The sequence below is a fragment of the Medicago truncatula genome, chromosome 1, assembly GCF_003473485.1.
Source record: "Medicago truncatula cultivar Jemalong A17 chromosome 1, MtrunA17r5.0-ANR, whole genome shotgun sequence".
Taxonomy (NCBI): Eukaryota; Viridiplantae; Streptophyta; class Magnoliopsida; order Fabales; family Fabaceae; genus Medicago; species Medicago truncatula.
Window position 1 is genome coordinate 52,451,823 of NC_053042.1, and position 21,545 is coordinate 52,473,367.

The 21,545-nt window shown below is 31.9% G+C and overlaps 2 protein-coding genes across 3 annotated transcripts; both read left to right on the forward strand.

Annotated features, from left to right (window-relative positions):
• The first annotated feature begins 11,156 nt into the window (after nt 1-11,156).
• LOC25485420 (probable carbohydrate esterase At4g34215) lies at nt 11,157-13,216 on the forward strand. 2 transcript variants are annotated; one of them, XM_013614617.3, is made up of 2 exons: nt 11,157-11,805; nt 12,058-13,216. In XM_013614617.3, the coding sequence occupies exons 1-2, from the start codon at nt 11,287-11,289 to the stop codon at nt 12,247-12,249; spliced, it is 711 nt and encodes a 236-aa protein (XP_013470071.1). In that variant the 5' UTR covers nt 11,157-11,286; the 3' UTR covers nt 12,250-13,216. The 2 variants fall into 2 exon arrangements, with proteins under 2 accessions (XP_013470071.1, XP_013470072.1); XM_013614618.3 differs by having other exon boundaries at nt 11,162-11,847.
• Nucleotides 13,217-17,307: 4,091 nt separating this feature from the next.
• On the forward strand, nt 17,308-20,703 carry LOC25485421 (D-3-phosphoglycerate dehydrogenase 1, chloroplastic). Its single transcript, XM_013614619.3, has 5 exons — nt 17,308-18,033; nt 18,575-18,951; nt 19,036-19,146; nt 19,240-19,335; nt 19,797-20,703. Exons 1-5 carry the CDS (start codon nt 17,496-17,498, stop codon nt 20,466-20,468), a joined length of 1,794 nt encoding a protein of 597 aa, XP_013470073.1. The 5' UTR covers nt 17,308-17,495; the 3' UTR covers nt 20,469-20,703.
• Nucleotides 20,704-21,545: the final 842 nt, after the last annotated feature.

The following is a 21,545-nucleotide window of genomic DNA, read 5'->3' on the forward strand; positions in this document are numbered from 1 at the left end:
TAAGTTGCTTTCGGTGAAGACTGTGAGCACTTGGCGCATGTATGAGGCGTGGCTGGTTTTGCTGACTATTAAGACTTTTGATCAGTTGTAAACACGAATGACAGGGCATCTCATATTCTTACTTATGACTACCCAAATGCATGGTTAACATTTTTGAGCATATATCATTGACAAATTATTACTATATGAAAATTAAGATCGGAATTGTAAAGTTGCAAAGATTAAAACAACAGAGAAATAAAGAGTAGAATTGAAACAAGAATAAATAAAAGAAAATGTGGATAAGACAAAAACGGATGGTGTCCCAAATCAAAAAGATATAGGCACACTTACATAAATTAAAAAAAATTAAAACAAAACTAATTTAGTCACATCAATTGATATCATTCTCTTTTAATTATTTTTATTTTATATGAGTGTGTCTAAATCTTTTTGATCTGGAGTTGCGATTATAAAAGAGTTTTTCATCTTAAATTGAGTGATCATTTCAAGAAACTTGATAATCAAAGGAGTGCCACTTCAGCATTAAAGCTCACCTTTTCTCACCATCGAAGTGTTATTTGAACCTCCATTATGCTTCTTTAATCCGCCACTTCTCTTCGCATAACTTATTATAATCATGTCACTAACTTCAAGCTCATTTTCCATAATCAAAGAAGCAGAATTTACACTCAAGTTTGAAAATACAAATTGTGGGTAATTCTCCAAGATTTCCAACGAAATAATATCATGTCAATCGAACATCAAAAGCTTAAGATATAGTCAAAATAAGACAGGAGTGTCATCGCCTACAAATATAACACTTTAAACCATAACTAATTTGTTTTTTTATTTTTATTTCATTATTGAAGTAATTCTTCTTATCAAAGAAGAGCATTTTAAGATCTCATCATTCCCTCCCTATCAGAGTTAGAAATGGTGCGTTTTCTCTATGAGAGTTAGCTAGTTTATGTTGTTGTTTTCCTTGGGGGTAACCTCTTTTTCATCATTAAAAAAAGGAGTTAGACTAATTGTATACTCTCATGAATGCACATCTTCTGCTTGTGGGTATTAAGTCTATCAATGAAATGTTATTTTGCTTTTGAAAGGAAAAAAAAAAAAAAGTTAATCGGTGTCTCTGAAACATTGGTTAAAGAATCAAATATAGTAGATATTATATTGGAACTTGTGTTGTCAACTCTTTAAAAGTATAAAAAGTGTTATATGTATGTTTAAGAAAAGGAGTGTACTTATGAAAATAAATAGCGTCATTACATAAAAAATGTCGATACCTAAATAATAAGATATGAAGAAAAATAATGACTAAAGATGATTCTATTCTGCCCCCTAAACAATGTATAGTAATATGTAGAGGTCAAGTTCGAACTTCAAACACTCAAGTTGTTTATTTTAAATGTAAATTTTAAATATTAAACTACTTGACAAAAAAAGATTATATTTTAATCATGATAAAAAAATATTTCTAATTTAGTGGCCTATTATAATTATAACTTCTTAGATTTTATTTAAGGTGGCCCCTCTAAATTTTGACAAGGGAAATATTATAAAACAGTAGTTCTGTAAGATAGACACAAAGATACCAATGGCACCCAAGTGCTACCCGTAAAATAGTTGTTAGATCCTATACCACTTTAAATTTAAGAGACTAGTCGATAATAGCAGTAAACTAATTAAAAAAATTAATTCTGATAAGGAGGGGCTTTATGTCACATGGAGATCACTCTAAACATAAAGATGTTCGTGCTCTTTCTCACGCTTCTGACCCTGCTGATATGTTGGATAGAAACATTGAATGGATATTTTTAGACAATTCTGATAAGGAGGGGCTTAATAAGGAAGGAGATAATGTGGATGTGCCTGAGACTGCAACAATCCAAAAGAGTGGTAACTTTTCAACATGATCTCTTCACAACTCTTTTGATACTTTACATGAAGAATGTGAACTTCCTTCAGGGGAGACACAACTAGCATATAAGGATCCTAATCACAATTCCAATGACACTTTGTCTGAAAGTGCAACAATTATTGATAAGGTTTCCAAGGAGATAGTTTGTTTGATTCACTTTGCACACTCATAGGACCATGTTGTTGAGAAAAATGGCTCCTTTAAGTCTGCACAAGTGGACACAAACAACACTCTGTTGGAGCCTGATAATGGGACAAGTATCATTCCTACATCAGCTACAACATCTTCTCAACAGTACAACACAACTGGGAGGCTGTTATACTCTAGTGCTGCTACTGTGTCAGTTAGTTTTGCTTTGGATCCTACACTTAATAAGAATGGTCAACCAAATAAGCAAGCTTCCTTTGGAGCACCTCTCATCACATCTGGTACATCAAATGAGGATATCTGTGTAGGGGATCCAAACCTAAGCAAGCAAGCTGCCTCATCTAAAATAGCTACTTATGATGCTACTATTATCACTCCCATTACCACTTATGATGAGAATCTTCGACCTGACAAAGGCAGGATATCTCAACCTGCTAACTTTGAAAACACTTCTGAAGCTTGCAAGGAAAGTGAAAAACTTTTGAGCAAATTCTGGGATGATGGTTTGGATTCTGATCATGCTCCTGATGAGGAGACAAATATGCGTGATGAGCAAGAGCAGCACCTTGAAAAAGATATTGAGGAGGGAAGTTTATTCCCTCCTTTTATGTCAAGAATGCAGAAGAAGAATAATAAGAAGCAATATGCCAATAAGCCAAATGATACAGGGGTTCAAAACACATTAAATGATAACATACAAATTCGTTCTGAAAAGGGTGTCATCAAAACCAATCCCAAATATCTGTAATTGTTTGGATGGTTGACAATTCTTCTTAGTGGGATATTTTTGATTGTTTAGATATTTGATCTTTCTCTTTTGTAGTGTTAGATTTGTTGGTGATCATGGCTGCATTTCCTTGTTTAGCAGCTTAGGTTTCTTTTGATTAAAAGCAAAGCTTAATTAGATGCTAGAAGTTTCTTTGCATCTTAGGAGTAGTTTTGGCTTACTTTCTATGTTCTCTCTTTGTATAGGGTTTAGGCCCTGTCCTGCCTCTTATTGTTTTCTTAGCCTTTATAAAAAATAAAAATAAAAATACACATAAATTTAGGTCCAAACATTCTTCAATTCTGTATTGGGGTGATTGTCATTTTGGTTTTTATGTGTGTAACTAGGGGCGGTTGCTAGTACAAGGGGAGGTAGCCATGGCTACCAAAAAAAAAATTATTTTTTTAGCTAGTAGGTATATTTTTATATTTAGCTACCCCAAGTTTTATTTTAAGTGAAATAATTTTTTCTATCTTTATTCAGTTTCGGTCGAACTTCAAATTATTTAATCATGTCGTATAGGAACCGAAAGAATAACACCCAAAATAGATAAATAATAAATAAATAATAACAATATTTGTTTTATTTAACAAATAAAATTATTCAATTGTAGGTAGGCCCACACTCACGCCCACCACACAATTAATCTATATAATATAAATTTAGGACCCATTTCATAGACTTTTATGGAAATGAATTACTATTGTTTTGGTGTTGCCACATGTCCCTTTCTTTTTTACAAATGCTCTCACCATATTGATCCTCACAAAATGCTCTCACCACAATCATCCTCACATATTTGTATTTAATGTTCATGTATAAAAGGAAGTTTTACAATATCAAATTCTATTACTTTAATTTATATTAGAAATCAAACATTTTGAATTTAAAAAGTACAAATTTGAATCAAATAATTTTTTTTTAATAATCAAATAGTTTAAATTAAAATTATTTCAAAAAAGATAGTTTGAATTAAAATATTTGAATTCATAGATTAAAATAAAACAATTGGTAGAATTATTCAAATTTGTTTTTTATTAATAATAACGCATAATAGTGTTTATTCAAAAAAAAAAACATCAAATAATGTTAGACATTTCTTACTTTTTATTTTCGTTTACAATATCAAATTCTATTACTTGAATTTATATTAGAAATCAAACATTTCGAATTCAAAAAGTACAAATTTGAATCAAATAATTTTTTTTAATAATCAAATAGTTTAAATTAAACTTCTTTCAAAAAAGATAGTTTGAATTAAAACATTTGAATTCAAAGATTAAAATAAAACAATTGATTGAATTATTCAAATTTGTTTTTTATTAATAATAACGCATTATAGTGTTTATTAAAAAAAAAACACCAAATAATGCTAAGGCATTATAAATCTTTCAAGCTTGCTCATGACATGTGGCACTATGAAGTAAACCAAGCATTCTCATGAATTTGACATTTAATGCTATTAATTTTATTTGTATTTGAGTTTTATAAAATTATTCTAATTTGATGTGTTGCTATTCATGGAATATTAAATATATAATATATCTTAACAATTATTTTAATTGAATTTTTTCTTTTCACACATATATACACACGAATCTATTTATATCCAAATTATTTTGTGTTTGAAATTAAAAGTAACAAAACCAAATGATATATTTCATTGTATTTTGTATTTTCGTTCTTAAAAAATAGCATATGTTGTATTTTCGTTAAAAAAATAAAGAAGTTCATATGTTGTACTATTATTAAAAAATTGGATCAAACTTAAATATTACTATAATCTGAAAACAATAATGAAAACAAACTATTAATAAAAATTATTTTTATTAATAATAAAAATTCACTATTATCACTGACCAAAATTTTAATTGTTTATGCTTGGATCATTACATATATTATAATAATAATAAAAAAACACATAATCAGAAGAAAAAAAAATGACCTCTATTTTAAATGATTATGTTACATATATATGTCAAAATCACCTCTAACTTAGCATAGGAGATTTCCTAAAAAAAAACTTAGAATAGGAGACTTTTTATGATACGCTTTTAATAGCTATTAAAACAATTTATGGACATTAGAATTGATTCATGACCAAATAATTTTGTAAATGAATACCCTGCATAGAACAATTGTTTTTTTAGGAATGTTAAAAAAATAATGGTTATTATACCAAATTACAGTGTGAAACAAGTCTATAAATTAGAAATATGGATTGACATAATTTCACATCACAATTCACAACTCTTATCCCCCGTTTTTTATTCTTTGTTCTTCTTCTTCTTTTTTAACTTTGATATCAATGCTCCAAGATTTATATTTCTTTTATGTGGTGACTTTGATGAATCAAATGTTCAGACAAAGATTGTTTAGTTTTTTTTATTCTTTTTTCTTCATATTTTTCTTCATTGATATCAATGTTCCAAGAGTAATATTTCCTTTATGCTGCGATTTTGATGAATCAAATGTTCACATAAAAAGTAGTTTCTTCATCTCTCCTATAAAAAAAATTATTCATCTCTCCTTTATTTTATTTTTCATGTGACTTATTTTATTTTTTCCTTATGCTTTTTTGTTTTCGTTATTATTCTATTTAAATTTATGGATGGTTTATAAATGAATACTATAGTTTTTTTTTTTTTTTTTACTTTTGTGGTTCCTATGCATACAGGGTATTGAATCAAGAAATCACGAACAAGCACAAAAAAATAAGAATATGGAGATATTATTTTATAGATGAAACCGATTATATGATGGTAGACAACATATTCTTCACACGAGGGCCTAGGGAAAAAAAGATGACATTATGACAAACTTTGAGATTCCAAAGAAATTAGTCGTTCTTAGAAAAGAATCTAGATAAAATTTTTACTATGATGAGTCACTATTTTATGTCTCTTATACAAAGAAGGATTGTGTAGTTTTTTGGTATGATTTATATGTAATCGGACTGAAAAATGGAACAAAGGAGTATTATATTGATGAAATTAGTTAATAAATTACTTATCATTTTAATGCTTTTTACTATTAGTTCATAATTGAGTTTATCATTTTCTGCATATTTAAAGTCAGTTTAGGCGAAATAAAAAAATAAACATCATGCACACACACTATCAAATGGCAACACCCAAGTTTCACCAGCAATATCATGTCCTAATAGATTAATTGAGTTTATCATTTTTTGTATATTCGTTTATAATTTGTTATGGTTTTATTTCAATAATTTCTTTAAAAAATTATTTTTCATTATGTAGTTGACAAAGAAAGCTATGACCAGTTGTTTATTGGACGATAATCAATAACAATATTTTTTTGTTGTTGAGGGAAGTAATAATATTGATTAACATATTTAATTTATCCATCACAACACCGTATATGTTGTAATGTAAATGGTAATTAATAAAAAAAATATATTAATTGAGTAATATAGTTACAGCTCATTTAGTCATTTTCACAAAAGAGTAGATAGAACTCTTTTTTTCGAGAAAAATTTAAGAATGCAATGAAATAAACCTTTGACCAAATAATTAAGGAGTTTATTTTTTCATGTTTATAAATCATGAAAATTCTAGACATTATTATTTTTTAATTAAGACAAATATCTATAAGGATCAACAATATTTTTGAATGTAATTAATTTGATACAAACATTTTAAATAAGTGATCACATTGTAATATTTGAAATAAACGTTGTAATATTTTGAATGAAATTAATTTGGTACAAACGTTCTAAATAGGCTATCTATTTTTTTCTTTGTTTCACGACATTTGATTCCAAAGACTTGGGTATGCTTATAGTAAAGGATCGTGACTTCCGCGTGAATACGATATAAAAAATTGATAGTAAACCTTTAAATAACCTTTAAATAAGCATAAAAAAAAATTATTTTGTTCTTTCAAAAATTAAACACATACTTTAATTGTCTTAATTATAAATGATTTGTTGAAATTTTGAAATGCTCCAATCAGGGCTATCTTAAAGAAGAAACTCACAGAGTTCTTTAAATCATTTGAGAATATAAAGCAAGTTTTCCGTTTTCCCTTAACTCGTCTTAGTGTTGTTAATGGATTCTACAGCTAAACTTTGATCATTCACAATAATTAAAGATACAATTATGTCTTGATAATAATAAAAAATGTTTAATTACTTCATTAAAAATAATAAGTAAAAAAGAGGACATTGAGATAGAGATTAAATTTTCAAATTAATTTTTTTGAACTTAAAGGTTTTTTTTTTCTTAGCAACTAATTGGGTCTCAGTTTTTATACGAATCTAAAATTTGTCTTGACTTAAAATTCAAATCTACCCCCAATCACTAAATTAACCCATAAATATAAATTTTATGGTATAATATTTTTAATAGAAATTATATTACCAATTAACCATCCATTATTGTATTTATAGCAAAAACAATGACAATCAAATGATTTGGTTGAATTTAAAGTTTTACACGGAGAGAGGGATTTCACGTTCACTAATAAAAAATAGGGATAAGGGCGATACATTTGAAGACTATTACACATTAAGAAATCTAGCACATTCCAACCTTGATGACAAGGTTGTTTTCGAGAGGTGTGTTTTTTAGGATATAGTAAAGGCTGATTAGAGTAGTTTAAGTAGTTAAGATGTACTTTTTTTAGGATATAGTAAAGAACAAACTAAGAGTTACTAACTCTACGATACCATTCAGCATTTTCCACATTTTTTAGGCTGATATGTTTAAATATAAAGGATTCTCATATAAAGCTAATATTTTTTGTTTCTCTTCAACGTGCACCCATATGCATGCAAAGGTGTTAATATTAATTTCGTGACTTTACATTTAATATGCAGATCAGCGTATCGGTGACGATGACTTGAAGAACATGTGTTTGATTGAAATTGAAACGCTGCTTCAGGAAAATGGACGGTTGCTTACTGACTTCAAATCTATGCCCATGGCAAACGCAGCAGACATGCCAACGTTCACAAACAAGCTTATCGTTGATGAGCTAAATTACAACAAAGATAAACGGGAAAAGACACACTGATATGTTACTGATGCTGGCTGATGAACAAAGAAGTGTGCATGACAAGATCATGGAGTCTGTTGATTCTGACGACGATGGTTTCTTTTTCATATATGGTTACAGTGGTACTGGAAAAATCTTTATATGGAAAACATTGTTAGTTGTTGTTAGATCGAAGAGGTTAATTGTATTGAATGTTGCATCCAGCGATATAGCAACTCTTCTATTACCAGGTGGAAGAACCGTGCACTCGACGCAAACAGTCCCTAGGGCAGACCTGGTGCGTGCTTCAAAGTTGATAATTTGTGATGAGGCTCCAATGATGCACCGATGGTGTTTTGAAGCAGTTGACCAATCAATGCATGATATCATATCCAAGAATGATCCCTTAAACGAGTTTAGACCTTTTGGAGGAATGACGGTAGTTTTAGGTGGTGATTTCAGACAAATATTGTATGTTGTCCGAAAAGGAACGAGGCAGGATATTGTTGATGCCTCAATCAATTCATCAAATATATGGGCTTATTGTAATGTGTTGAGGCTTACTGTTAATATCAGATTGGGTGCATCTTCGGGACCTACAGAGCAGAAAGAAACTGCTAATTTTGGCAAGTGGATACTCTCAATTGGAGACGGCAACGACGCTTCGAATGAGAATGGTGAAATGAAGGTAGAAATTCCCGAAGATTTGCTCATATCCGACACAACAAATTCTTTGATGTCACTAATACACTTTGTATATCCCGATTTGAATGATAACATTGGTGACCTGCTCTTTTTCCAAGAAAAGGGAATACTCGCACCAACGCTTGATTCGGTTGAGCATGTTAACGAATATATGATGTTGATGATTCCAGGTGAAGAGAAAGAGTATTTAAGCTCTGATTCAGTTTGTCGATCGGGCAAAAAGTCTGATGTCCAGAGCGAGTGGTTCACAACGGAATTTCTTAATGGTATTAAGAGCTATGGAATTCCAAATCACCAGTTGAAACTGAGGGTGGGATGTCCAATTATGCTGATGAGAAACATCGATCAGGTCATTGGACTGTGTAATGGTACGAGGCTGACAGTTACACATCTAGGGAAGAGCACGATAACTGCTATTATAATTACAGGAAAAAGGGAAGGTACCAGGGTATTCATTCCCAAGATGAATCTTATTCCGAGTGATCCAGGACTACCCTTCAAATTCAGGCGCAGGCAATTTCCATTGACGCTTTGTTTTGCAATGACAATAAATAAAAGCGAGAGTCAATCTTTATCTCGAGTGGGGGTTTATCTTCCTAAGCCTGTGTTCACACATGGACAACTTTATGTCACTATCTCTCGAGTAACTTGAAGAAAAGGTCTGAAGTTGCTCATCCTGGATGAAGATAATAATGTTTGTAAGGAGACCACAAATGTTGTGTATCATGAAGTTTTTCAAAAAGTCTGAACATTGGTTATGTTTTAGAATTGTTGTTGCTATAATTTAGAAAACTAAAGCTGCCTATTGTTTGGAAGTCGTTTTATTTTTAATTTCTTTGTAAGGCGTACTGGTCATTATAGACATGCAATTTCTATATAAGCAGATCCTCTTGCCATTGATTATTAATTCATGCACTTTTCAGGTTTAACAATCCGCGAAACCTTTTTTTTTTACATCATTGTTAACCTAATATACAATATTTACATTAGACCATTTGTTTTGTAAAAATTAAAAACAAATAACAATCGTGTTTCTGTAGCCCAAACTATATTTATACACACCCGTAAAAAATTAAACGCTTGCATTTACCGACTACGTGTATGCATGTGACACCGACTATTATATAATTTTTTTTTTTTAGTTTTTATGATTAATAAAATACATTTTGTCAACAAATATTATTATACAGTACGTCGGCGTATTTTTGCAAAAATATTACATATGCTAAGTTTAACAATGAGTGCATCTTATACTACAAATAATTAATACAAGTATAATAATTCAAATACTTTTATCGTTATATGCAATGTTTAGATATTTCAAAATATATACAAAATTAAAATGATATTTTTTTCATATCGAATTTAAATTATAACCACAATTATAACTTTAAGATAATATAATATAAAATCTATACATATTATCAAAAAAAAAAAAAAATTATTTCCCCGTGCTGGCACGGGTCACTATACTAGTAAAATAAAATTGCTTTTTTTTTTACTTTTCATTTTTCAAAAACACAACACAACACAATTACAACGGTGAATAAGAACAAGAGAAGAGCCACAAACAAACAGCCGTGCGGTGACTATATTTATATATTTAGGTTTTTGTACCTTTTATGTTTTAGTTTAGCAATTTCATCAAAAATTGGTTTTGGGTTAGGAAAAACAAATTAGGTTAATTATACCGTATAGTTTTACGTTTTACTTTTTAATTCTGGTTCTTTTCTTTTTTTGTGACAACATTTGATTTAAACAACACAAATTCTTATGTTTATTTAATTTATTATCTTAGGTATGAGTAAAATGGAGACTATTGACAACTTCTTTAAAAGAATTGTTACAAATGCTGCAAGTAGTTCCTCTCCAATTGAAGCATCCAATCTCAATATTTCACCTAAAGAACAAGAACAATAGCCAAAACGCCAAAGACTTCGTCATGAAGAAATGAGTTGTTCTCAAATTGAAGTAGATCCAAGATTGCGACCTATGATTTAGGACTTTCCTATCAATCAAAGAGATAAAATTCGCCGTGCCTATCTTAAACATGGCCCATGCCAACCTATTCTTAGAACGTATCCTTTATCAAATGATGATCATCCTCGTCGTTTTCAAGCTTCTTGGTTTCAATTATTTCCTTATTGATTAGAGTATTCTCATGAAAAAGATGCTATCTCATGTTGAATCAAGTGTATATTTTATGAAGAACATTTTATATAAGTAATAGTTATTGTGATTTTTTTACCTACTAGATTAGATTAGTTTTAAAAAAAATCTTTATATGCGGCCACCTCATGAAAATATTGCTAGCTTCGCGTGTAACTAGTCACAATAATCTCTCAATGTATCTATTTCAAAATAGTTATTGATTGGGTACTTAGTTAATAAAAATAATTTATCTATCAATGCTCATAATATCTATTTTTATATAAAAATTGATATAAAATAAGTAAATACATTGAAAGACTAATATTATAATATTATGGAAATAAATACCATTTTAATTAACAAAATGCAGAATGAAAACCAAAATAACTTATAAAAAAAAGCTTGTGATTCACGTGTGATTAATCAAAAGATGAATACTAAAAAAACAGAAGAACGTGAATGAATAAATTGATAGATGGTGTACTCCGTACACCAATTTTATGGTGGCAGTTGGCGTACCTAAACGCGGCTTTTAAAGCTCTCAAACTTGCAAAAACTCCTTTTATCATCATCAGTTAGAGTTTAGAACTAGAAGGTGAAGACTGAAGAAGCCATGGATCCAAACGAGAATCCACCTAAAACCAAAAGACAGATCTTCATCCTCTCAGGTCAAAGCAACATGTCAGGTCGTGGCGGTGTCATCAAGCATCCTAATCACACTCCAAACAAGCGCTGGAACGGTGTTGTTCCGCCGGAGTGCAGTCCCGATCCTTCCATCTTACGCTTCAGCGCCAACCTCAAATGGGAACCAGCACAGGAACCTCTCCACACCGACATCGACACCAAGAAAGTCTGCGGCCTTGATTCTGGAATGTCATTCGCCAACTCATTACGGCGCCGCGTGGCCGGAGAATTGGGACTAGTCCCATGTGCCGTTGGTGGCACCGCGATAAAGGAGTGGGCGCGTGGGGAAGAACTGTACGAAAACATGGTGAAGAGAACAAAAGAAAGCGTAAAGGGAGATGAAAATACAGAGATCAAAGCGTTGCTTTGGTTTCAAGGAGAGAGTGACACGTCGAGTGAACATGACGCAGAGGTTTACAGAGTCAACATGGAGAATCTCATCCATAATGTTCGTCAAGATCTCAATTTACCTTCTCTTCCAATAATCCAGGTTTCGTAAATTACTATGTTATGTTTTTTTCTGGAGAAAATTAATTGAACCTAATCATATGTTATGTCAAACATAACAACATATTTCTTCAATCGGACAAAAATGTTTGTATTATTAGCGAGTTTCTTATTAATTTGTATTGGAAGAAGACGAAACAAAATAATGTGACGAAATTAGTAATTGAATGGACTATGATAATGTTGTTATTAGGTTGCTCTAGCATCAGGGTTTGAATACATTGAAAAAGTGAGAGAAGCGCAGAAAGGGATTAATATTCCGAATGTGATTTGCATTGATGCAAAGGGATTGCCTCTGAATGAAGATAATCTTCACTTGAACACAGAATCTCAGGTTAAATTGGGTCACATGCTGGCTGAGGCGTATCTTACTCATTTTGTTTAATTCTAGGCTTAAATATATCCTTGCAACTAGGGCAATTAGGGGTCGTTTAAAAATTGATCTCTGTAATCGCTAATCATGTTAATTTAGGCTTAAAATTCTAGGCTTAAATATATCCTGTCAATTTACTGTTGCATTGTTTAATCATTTAAAATTCCTTTCCTCTCCCCACTTAATCACTGCCATGTCACTAATTTGATGACGTGACAATCACTGTCATACATGAAATTCCAATTTTACACCCCTAGGTTTCCCATTCTTTCTTCAACATTTTGTCATCTTCTTAAGGGCAAAATTGGAATTTCATGTGTGGTAGTGATTGCCACGTCATCGAATTAGTGACGTGGCAGTGATTAAGTTGGTCAAAGGACGAAATTTTAAATGATTAATGATTGCAAGACTAGTTTGCAAGGATTAGCAAATACATGGACTAATTTTTAAGCGACTCCTAATTGCAAGGATGAAATACATATTTAAGCCTTAATTCTATTATAAAAAATAATATTGTTTAATTATGTTTGTATTTATTATTGTAAAAAAGACTGTTTATATTTGTTGTCAAGAAGAACCACTTATTTATTATTTAGGTCATTACTTTTTTCATCACATGAGTTCCTCGCGCCCTATTCGGATTCTAAAATTCGAAATATTTCAACATGTTTTTGAAGGTTTTGAGGTTTTTATTCCGTTCGAATTCTATAATCAAAATTGCATAGGGCGCGTAAGAAATGATATTCATAGGGTGGGAATCAAGCGGTCAATCATTTACTCACGAGTATATATGAATTTCATATCAAGATTCAACTTAGTTTGCCTGTCGGTGTGCCCCTGTCCCTGTAACATCATTTTCTGGTTTTGAATATCTTGAACTTGATGGGCAGATTGGGCCACTAATGTAAACGTTTTGAGATCATCATGTGTCTGCTGCTGTCACTCTTTATATATTACCAACCGTTGTATTTTCCGCTCACTATGTCATACTGTCTGCAATAAACATATATGCAATTTCTTCTCTAATTTCCTTGCAATTTTCTTTCTCAAATATGAATATTGCTAAAGATTTTTTTCTTCACTGATTGAAGATGGGTTCATCTTATGAGAGCCATAAATCTGAAGCTAACCAATTGATACAAGCTTTGTTTCAATTTATCAAACGCAATTAGATAAATTCATCAAAGCCATCCGAATTGACAATGCAAAACAATTCCAACTCACTACATTTTTGCAGAAGGTAGGGGTTGCACATCAGTCCAAGGAAACATAAACCTTGCTTAGTGTAGGAAGAGCTCTGTTATTTCAGTCCAAGGTCCCCGTATGATTGGGAGAATGCATCGGCACCTCGACATTCTTGATGAATAAGACTCCCTTAAATAATTCATCTCCTTTTAAATTTCTTTTTAACAAAGAGCCTGACTATTCCTCTCTCGATTTTTTTTGAATGTTTGGGATTTGTCTACACTATTCCGGCACAGAGGAATAAGTTTTCACCAAGAGTGGTTTCCTGCATTTTTCTAGGGTATCCTTTAAGAGTAAAAGGATGTCAACTTTATGATTTGAAGAATCAAAATATAGCAACCTCAAGAGATGTTTGATTTCATGAACACATTTTTCCCTACCACTCTTTGCCCAATGATATTATAATTGTACATGATTTAGCACTACCAAAACCTACATCTGATCATAACTTAGTTGTTGTCCCTCCATATGATCCACAACCTGATCATGACGTACGTACCACTGGAACCACCTTCACCCCTAACATCAAAACCTTGAACTCTTGATCTCACTCATGAACTATACTTTAATGTAAAAAGGTCAAACATGGATCATAAACCTCCTTTTTACTTGTAAGAATATCATTATCAAGTGTCTTATCACGTTGAAACACATCTCCCATGCCAACACCTTTCCCCACAATATAAAGAATGTGTCCTCCATTCTACCATTAAGTTGTGAAACATTCAGAGTGGAGACAAAACATGGCTTAAGCGTTGCCAGCATTAAAGTCAATAATACTTGGTCTATTAGGCCACTACCCCCCATGAGAACCTAATATCCTCACCTTCTATAAGAGTTAATTTAATAATGGAATAAAATGAACCACATTGATTTTGGTTCCAAGTGTTATTTTTGTAGGTGATTATATGACTGTCTTGTTTTTGTTGTATCTAGTATTCCGTATGTCCAATTGAGATGTTGTTTGAAGCGTTGGAAATGTTACAAAATTATCTACATTTCATATGTTTGACTAAATACTTATAATTATCTACAAAATTATCATTATTATAAGCAAAACATTATTTTTTAGATTCATAGAATAATTGATGTATTTGATTAAATACTTCAATTATTCATTAAATCTAAAAAATAGTTTTCTTTTTCTTATAATAATTACCGACCGAATAATGTATATTAAATAGGAAATATGCACATTATTAGTGAACTCCCCCGATTTCTTTTTAGTTGTCGTCTTAGAGTCATTTACATATACCAATAAAATTAATAAATTTTCTTTCAAAAAAAAAATAAATAAATAAATTTTGTCGCTTCACTAAATTATTCATCATTCTTTAAGAAAAAAAACTAAATTATTTATCCTTTTTTGATAAATACGTTGACAATTTACTATCTTATTCTAACTATTTTTTAAAATGGTTAGATTATATAACGATGAATTTCATATTTATATTAAATTTTATGTGTTTGATCTTTAATATATTATGAGATAAATCAATGGTCGGATTAATGAAATTCATTGTTTATAATGAGTTATTTTTCGTTCCAAAATATAATTTAAAATAGGTTAACAATAGTTAATGTATTTGTGCAAATTTTGGACCAAATAAAGTTTGGAGAGATCGGACCTATTAGATTAACGAATAGGGAGAGCAGATGCAAGCTTTTTCTTTCAATAGTCGGCCAAATGACTACAGGACCATCAGTCTACTCTACCTCGACAGCAGCACTCGCCGCAAAGATCGAACTAATGCGGTTGGTTGATTCAAGTCTAAGTAGCATAAAAAAGCGAGATACAATGGTTTATTTTTGGATGAATGAAATGTTAAGCAGTGTAAATCCTCTTAGAGTTGCACCCCCTGACTCAGGGTCCTGGATCCGCCACTGTTCCTCGAAATAACTTTTACAACCATAAAAGAAACACCCCCTAATGTTTATGTTGATGATGAATGATGGTTTTTTTTTATTTGATTTTTAATATTTATAAATAAAATAAATAATAACATTAATAGAAATAATAATGACATGATTTTTTTTTCAACTTGCTATTATCAACTTAACACCACATCATTAATGAATATGCCGCGTCACTTAAATTGATGATGGATCAATAAAATTTGCCGATTTTTTAAGTAGAGTGACCAAATAGCTGATTTTAAAAAAAGATGGACTAAAAGTTTAAAAATATGCAAAATAAGATAAAAAAAATGCATTTAATATTATTTGTTTTTTATTTTAGGGCAAGATTATTATTAAAGCTGATTTTTTATTAAAGACATATGAATGTTTGACAAACTTTTTATATTTACAAGTTAATCTACTTGTCAAAAAAGTTAATCTAATGATTTTTTATTTTTTGGTTTGCATAACTTAATCTGATGATCGGTGAAAAGATCCAACTATTTTTCATTTGTGATCGATACCATACAAGTTGAAACCAAACCAAATAAAATTTGCAGAGGCAGATATCAAAACTCACACTGAATTGATCTACTTCTACTCCTTTGGCCACCAACCACGGATCCTTTACTTGATGCGTCTGGTGTGAAGGTGATTTTAATTTTGTTTTAGATAAAGAAGTGAAGGTGATTTCTTAATAATCTTATTTTTTATCTTATATTATTATTAATATATGATTGCTTATGAAGACAGTCATTCGACTTTTTTGGCCACTTGTCTTTTATGTGTTTGGCAAAATCATAACCAACAAGGAACATAGATTTCCTACCAACCCCCGAATGTCAAGTAGGCTGCGCTCCTCTCCTACAATATTAAAAATAAAATAATGCTTTAAAAGAATAATGCTTGTAATGAAATCAAATTCATTTTCCATACTAGTTCAAGCATACATAAAATGAATGCATTCGAAGGATATCATTTTCACTATAAACGGTTTCTATATTGATATTTAATTAAAATTGACTGTTTTATCAGCATATCTACACTCTTAAAGTTATTCTAAAATTAATCGTTTCACATAAAAAAATTCAAAGAAAAATACTAATTTACACCAACAGAATATGTGTTCATTGAACTTGAAATAAATTATAAAACAACAACTGTATTATTCAAAAATTGGATCTGAGCCATTTTCATTTATAGTTTTTTTTTTACTCGTTTTCTTTATAGGATATTCGAGACATTGTAACACTGAAGAAACATCGTATTTACTCAAACAGAAAAAGGAACAATTTTTCCTATTCTTTTTTTTTTTTATATAGAAGTCCATTCAATTAATTTCTCTCTAGCTCTTCTTGTGTCTGAAAGGTGTTTACAGGCATAAATCATTGAATGTATTTTTTTTTGAGGGGTCATTGAATGTATTGTTGTGTCCATTTTTATCCTTCTATCTTTATTTTCCCCCATATTGTGTGCCTAGATCTAATTAAAATGTTTTTTTTTTTACAAGTGGATCTAATTAAAATGTTATCTCACCTTTTTTTTTCATTCATTCACCATGAAAATAACATTATTATCAACGTAAAAAAGTTTTATCATGATTTTAAAAGGAAAAATTATTATCACCATGAAAAGCATATCACATAATTTTAAAAGAAAAAAAAAAAACTTTCCAATACTATCAACCGGCATATACTTAGAGAAGGAACATATATTCTCTAATTTTTTATTTAAGTAAAAATAAAAATGTATTTGGCTTAAATTTGCATAAGATGTATTTAACTTTCTATTATCTACTCATTTTTAAAGTTAAATCTAAAATCTTTATAATTTAATTTGATTGATGTCCATGATTTGTTAAAAAGTTTTTCTTTTTCTTTTGGTAAAAAAGTTTTATTCCATTTTACTGTGTGACAGTGTGTGAACTTAAAGAGGAAGAGAAACCTCATTCATTGATTCATTCATCATAAACCCTGTCTTGTGACAGTCATCAAGCATTCATTTATAAGGACCCAAAACTTCACTTGATGAGTTGTGTTTGATTTTAACCACTTCCCACTCACTCACTCACTCACTCACTCACTCATCTCATCAAACACCTTTCAAACATTAACATGGCCGCCGCTAACGCTACTTCCCAAACCCTCCGACTCCCTTCACAATCCTCCCTTGCTCTCTCCTCCAAACTCCCTCTCTCCTCCGCCTTCTCCGTCTCCCTCCGCCCTCACAACCCCCGCCGTTCACTCGTCGTCTTCGTCTCTTCTTCCCTCGACGCTAAACCCACCGTCCTCGTCGCTGAAAAGCTCGGCGAAGCTGGTCTCACTCTTCTCAAAGATTTCGCCAACGTTGACTGCTCTTACAATCTCACTCCTGAGGAGCTTTGCACCAAGATCTCTCTCTGTGATGCTCTCATCGTTCGCAGTGGTACCAAAGTCTCACGCGAAGTGTTTGAATCTTCCGGTGGAAGACTCAAGGTTGTTGGTAGAGCTGGTGTTGGTATTGATAACGTGGATCTGGCCGCCGCTACTGAACATGGTTGCTTGGTTGTTAATGCTCCCACTGCTAACACTGTTGCCGCCGCTGAACACGGGATCGCGCTCTTGGCTGGCATGGCTAGAAATGTTGCTCAGGCTGATGCTTCTATCAAAGCTGGTAAACTTCTTTTTTTTCATAGCAGCATTTTATCGAACACCTTGTTTTTTATATTTTTTTAGATCCTGTTGATTTTGTTTCGTGTTTTTTAGTGTTAGTTATTTGGGTACTTTTTGTTTTGTATCAATTCACATGTTTTTATTCTTTATGTTGTCAACTACTAGCTGACGTAATGGTGAAATTTTCTGCTAAAAGGAGGAAACTTCTTTTCCTCATATACCAATTTGTGTGTGGTGAACTCTTTTTGTATAAATGTTGAGATCTATTGATTTATATGGGGTAAAGTTTTGATTTTTTGTTTTGTTTTCGGTATAATCTGTAATGGGCGTTAATGTTGTGGCTTCTGTTATTTGCTTTGTAACATTGTCACTTCTGATTGAAGGCGTGTCCTATGTGAGTGTCTGCCACCAACAACAACATATGTGACTATATTGAATTATGTTATTTTCTCAAATTATTATCTTTGTCAAAGCTTTTGTGTCTGTGCTTCATAAGTTATTATATGGTTAATTGAATTAGTGTTGATACATGGTTAATACAGGGAAATGGGAGAGAAGTAAGTATGTTGGAGTTTCCCTAGTTGGGAAGACACTTGCTGTAATGGGATTTGGGAAGGTTGGAACTGAGGTTGCTAGGCGTGCTAAGGGGCTTGGTATGAAGGTTATTGCTCATGATCCTTATGCTCCTGCTGATCGTGCTCATGCTATTGGTGTCGAGCTTGTGAGCTTTGAGGAGGCCATTGCCACCGCTGATTTCATCTCTTTGCACATGCCGCTTACGCCTGCTACTAATAAGATGCTCAATGATGAGACTTTTGCCAAGATGAAGAAAGGAGTTAGAATTGTTAATGTTGCTCGTGGTGGAGTCATTGACGAGGATGCACTTGTTAGAGCATTGGATTCTGGAATTGTAGCTCAGGTTTGAAGCACTGAGCCACTTTTAGTTTACTTAAATTAGTAATTAATTGGGTTGAAATACTGATAGTTTGTGTCTCTGTTTCAGGCGGCTCTTGATGTTTTCACGGTGGAACCACCCTCCAAAGACAGCAAGTTGGTTATGCATGAGCTAGTTACTGCAACACCTCATCTTGGTGCCAGTACCATGGAAGCTCAGGTAAGTTACCTAAGCAATTGCCTATGACTATGAGTTATAGCTTTGTTCCCCTTTTGCCACCAGTGTCTAATAACCTTTAAAAATGATGACCAGGAAGGTGTGGCTATTGAAATAGCAGAAGCTGTTGTTGGGGCTTTGAAAGGGGAGCTTGCTTCTACTGCAGTCAATGCACCAATGGTTTCCTCAGAGGTACCAGGAACAAAACTATCATATTCATCCTTTTATTTCATGATAAAAATAACCTTGCCTCTTGATATTGCTACTGCTTCTCTTCCTTATCTATATCCAAGCAATTTGGTTTCCAAAAAATCCTTCTAAATTCTTTGACTTATTGTGTAACCATATTCATATATTGATTTGAAAACGATCTTGGAACAAAATGGTTGTCTTAAATTGTTAAATTTCAACTGCTATGTTCCTAACTGGTTCAAATTAAATACTACTCAAGCGAAGGCGAAAGTTTGATTTGAGAAATCTAATACATGGATCTTAATGAGTTTTTATTGCTTGGCCTTATCCCTCCAATTTTGAATCTGGCTTTATCTAGAGCTTATCCTAATACAAAATGATTCATGGATTGGAGTTAGTGATAAATTTGGCGACTGGAAGACTCAAGTTTAACACCTGTTTCATTCCTTTGTGACTTGCAGGTGTTAACAGAGCTTAAACCATTTGTTGATCTTGCTGAGAAACTGGGTAGGCTGGCTGTCCAACTGGTAGCAGGAGGAAGCGGTGTAAAGACAGTGAAAGTGACTTACGCTTCCGCTAGGGCCCCTGATGATCTTGACACTCGTCTTCTTCGTGCTATGATAACAAAGGGTCTGATTGAGCCCATATCCAGTGTTTTCGTGAACTTAGTTAATGCTGACTTCACCGCTAAACAAAGAGGGCTAAGAATTACTGAGGAGAGAGTTATTCTTGATGGTTCACCTGAGAATCCACTTGAATTCATTCAAGTCCAGATTGCTAACGTGGAATCTCGATTTGCTAGTGCCATATCAGATTCAGGGGAGGTCACAGTGGAGGGTCGCGTGAAAGATGGTGTCCCCCATCTTACAAAGGTTGGATCTTTTGAAGTTGATGTGAGTTTAGAAGGTAGCATTATACTTTGCAGGCAAGTAGATCAACCAGGTATGATTGGAAAGGTGGGAAGCATCTTGGGTGAAGAGAATGTGAATGTCAGCTTCATGAGTGTTGGAAGGATTGCTCCACGCAAGCAAGCTGTGATGGCAATCGGAGTTGATGAGCAACCACGCAAAGAATCTTTGCAAAGGATTGGAGACATTCCTGCTGTTGAAGAATTCGTTTTCCTCAAGTTGTAAAATTAAATGTTTGTGTTGTCTTTTCTGTTGTATTTTATTTTTGGATTGGGCATATGTGCCCGGTTTTGATGCATCATCATTGAACAAGTGAGTAGGTGAGTTTAGGGGGACGAGGAAAAGAATAATGTAACTTTGGAATGAATAGTGTGATTGTGATTTACTGGTTTAGTGCAATTCCTGCTTGTTCATTTTTATTTGGAAATAAAGGGAATAATATGTTGGAAGTTTCAAAGAATCATTCGTGTTTTTTAAAATTTAATTATGCTTTTAATTTTTTATTGGAAAAAAGAGGATCGAAGCCCAAAGAAAGAAACTACAAAGAAATAGAGCGAGGATTAGAAACTTCTATAACATCAACAAGCAAAAGTTGTTGATTATGTATGACAAGGTTCATAGAAATTCAGTGTCACCAAGCTCACACTCTGAAGTCTAAATTAGCTAAAGAATTTCGCTTAATAATATGCTGAATCGAAATTCGATGGTAGAATTGAGAAGCTTTTGGTTTTCTTTTTTATAGAAAAAAAAAAAAAGAAACTAATATAAAAATTCTGTTTTGAAAATGAAGTTTAAAAATTGTTATTATGTACGATACAAAACTTGTTATTTTTGGTTTCTTTAACTAGTATCCTAATGCACTTACGAAGACACCTTAAATTTATTATACATTATGGGAGTCACTTATTATGGAACCACGTTTGAATTTTTTACAAACTTACTATTAAAATGCTCTTAGATATTAACAACTTCTATCTACACTTCTCGTTAACAACTTCAAAGTTTTAATTTTATTTGTGTCTTTCAGAATCTACCCATGCATATAAATTAAGAGTGTTATAATATATACCGTTAAAGTTTTCACTTCTATTTTAGAAAGTCAGATCCTTTCAAAACACCTTTTTTGAGCAGTAATATTTGACCAACTATTTTTTAAGATAATTTGTGGACAACCAAAATATCCAAAGAAATATAGGTATTTGCACAAAAATCAAATCAATAGAAAGGAAAAGTAAGAATACAATGTGAGCATGAGAAAAACAATTATCACAAAATAGTTGTTCAAACATCATTTCTCTTTTC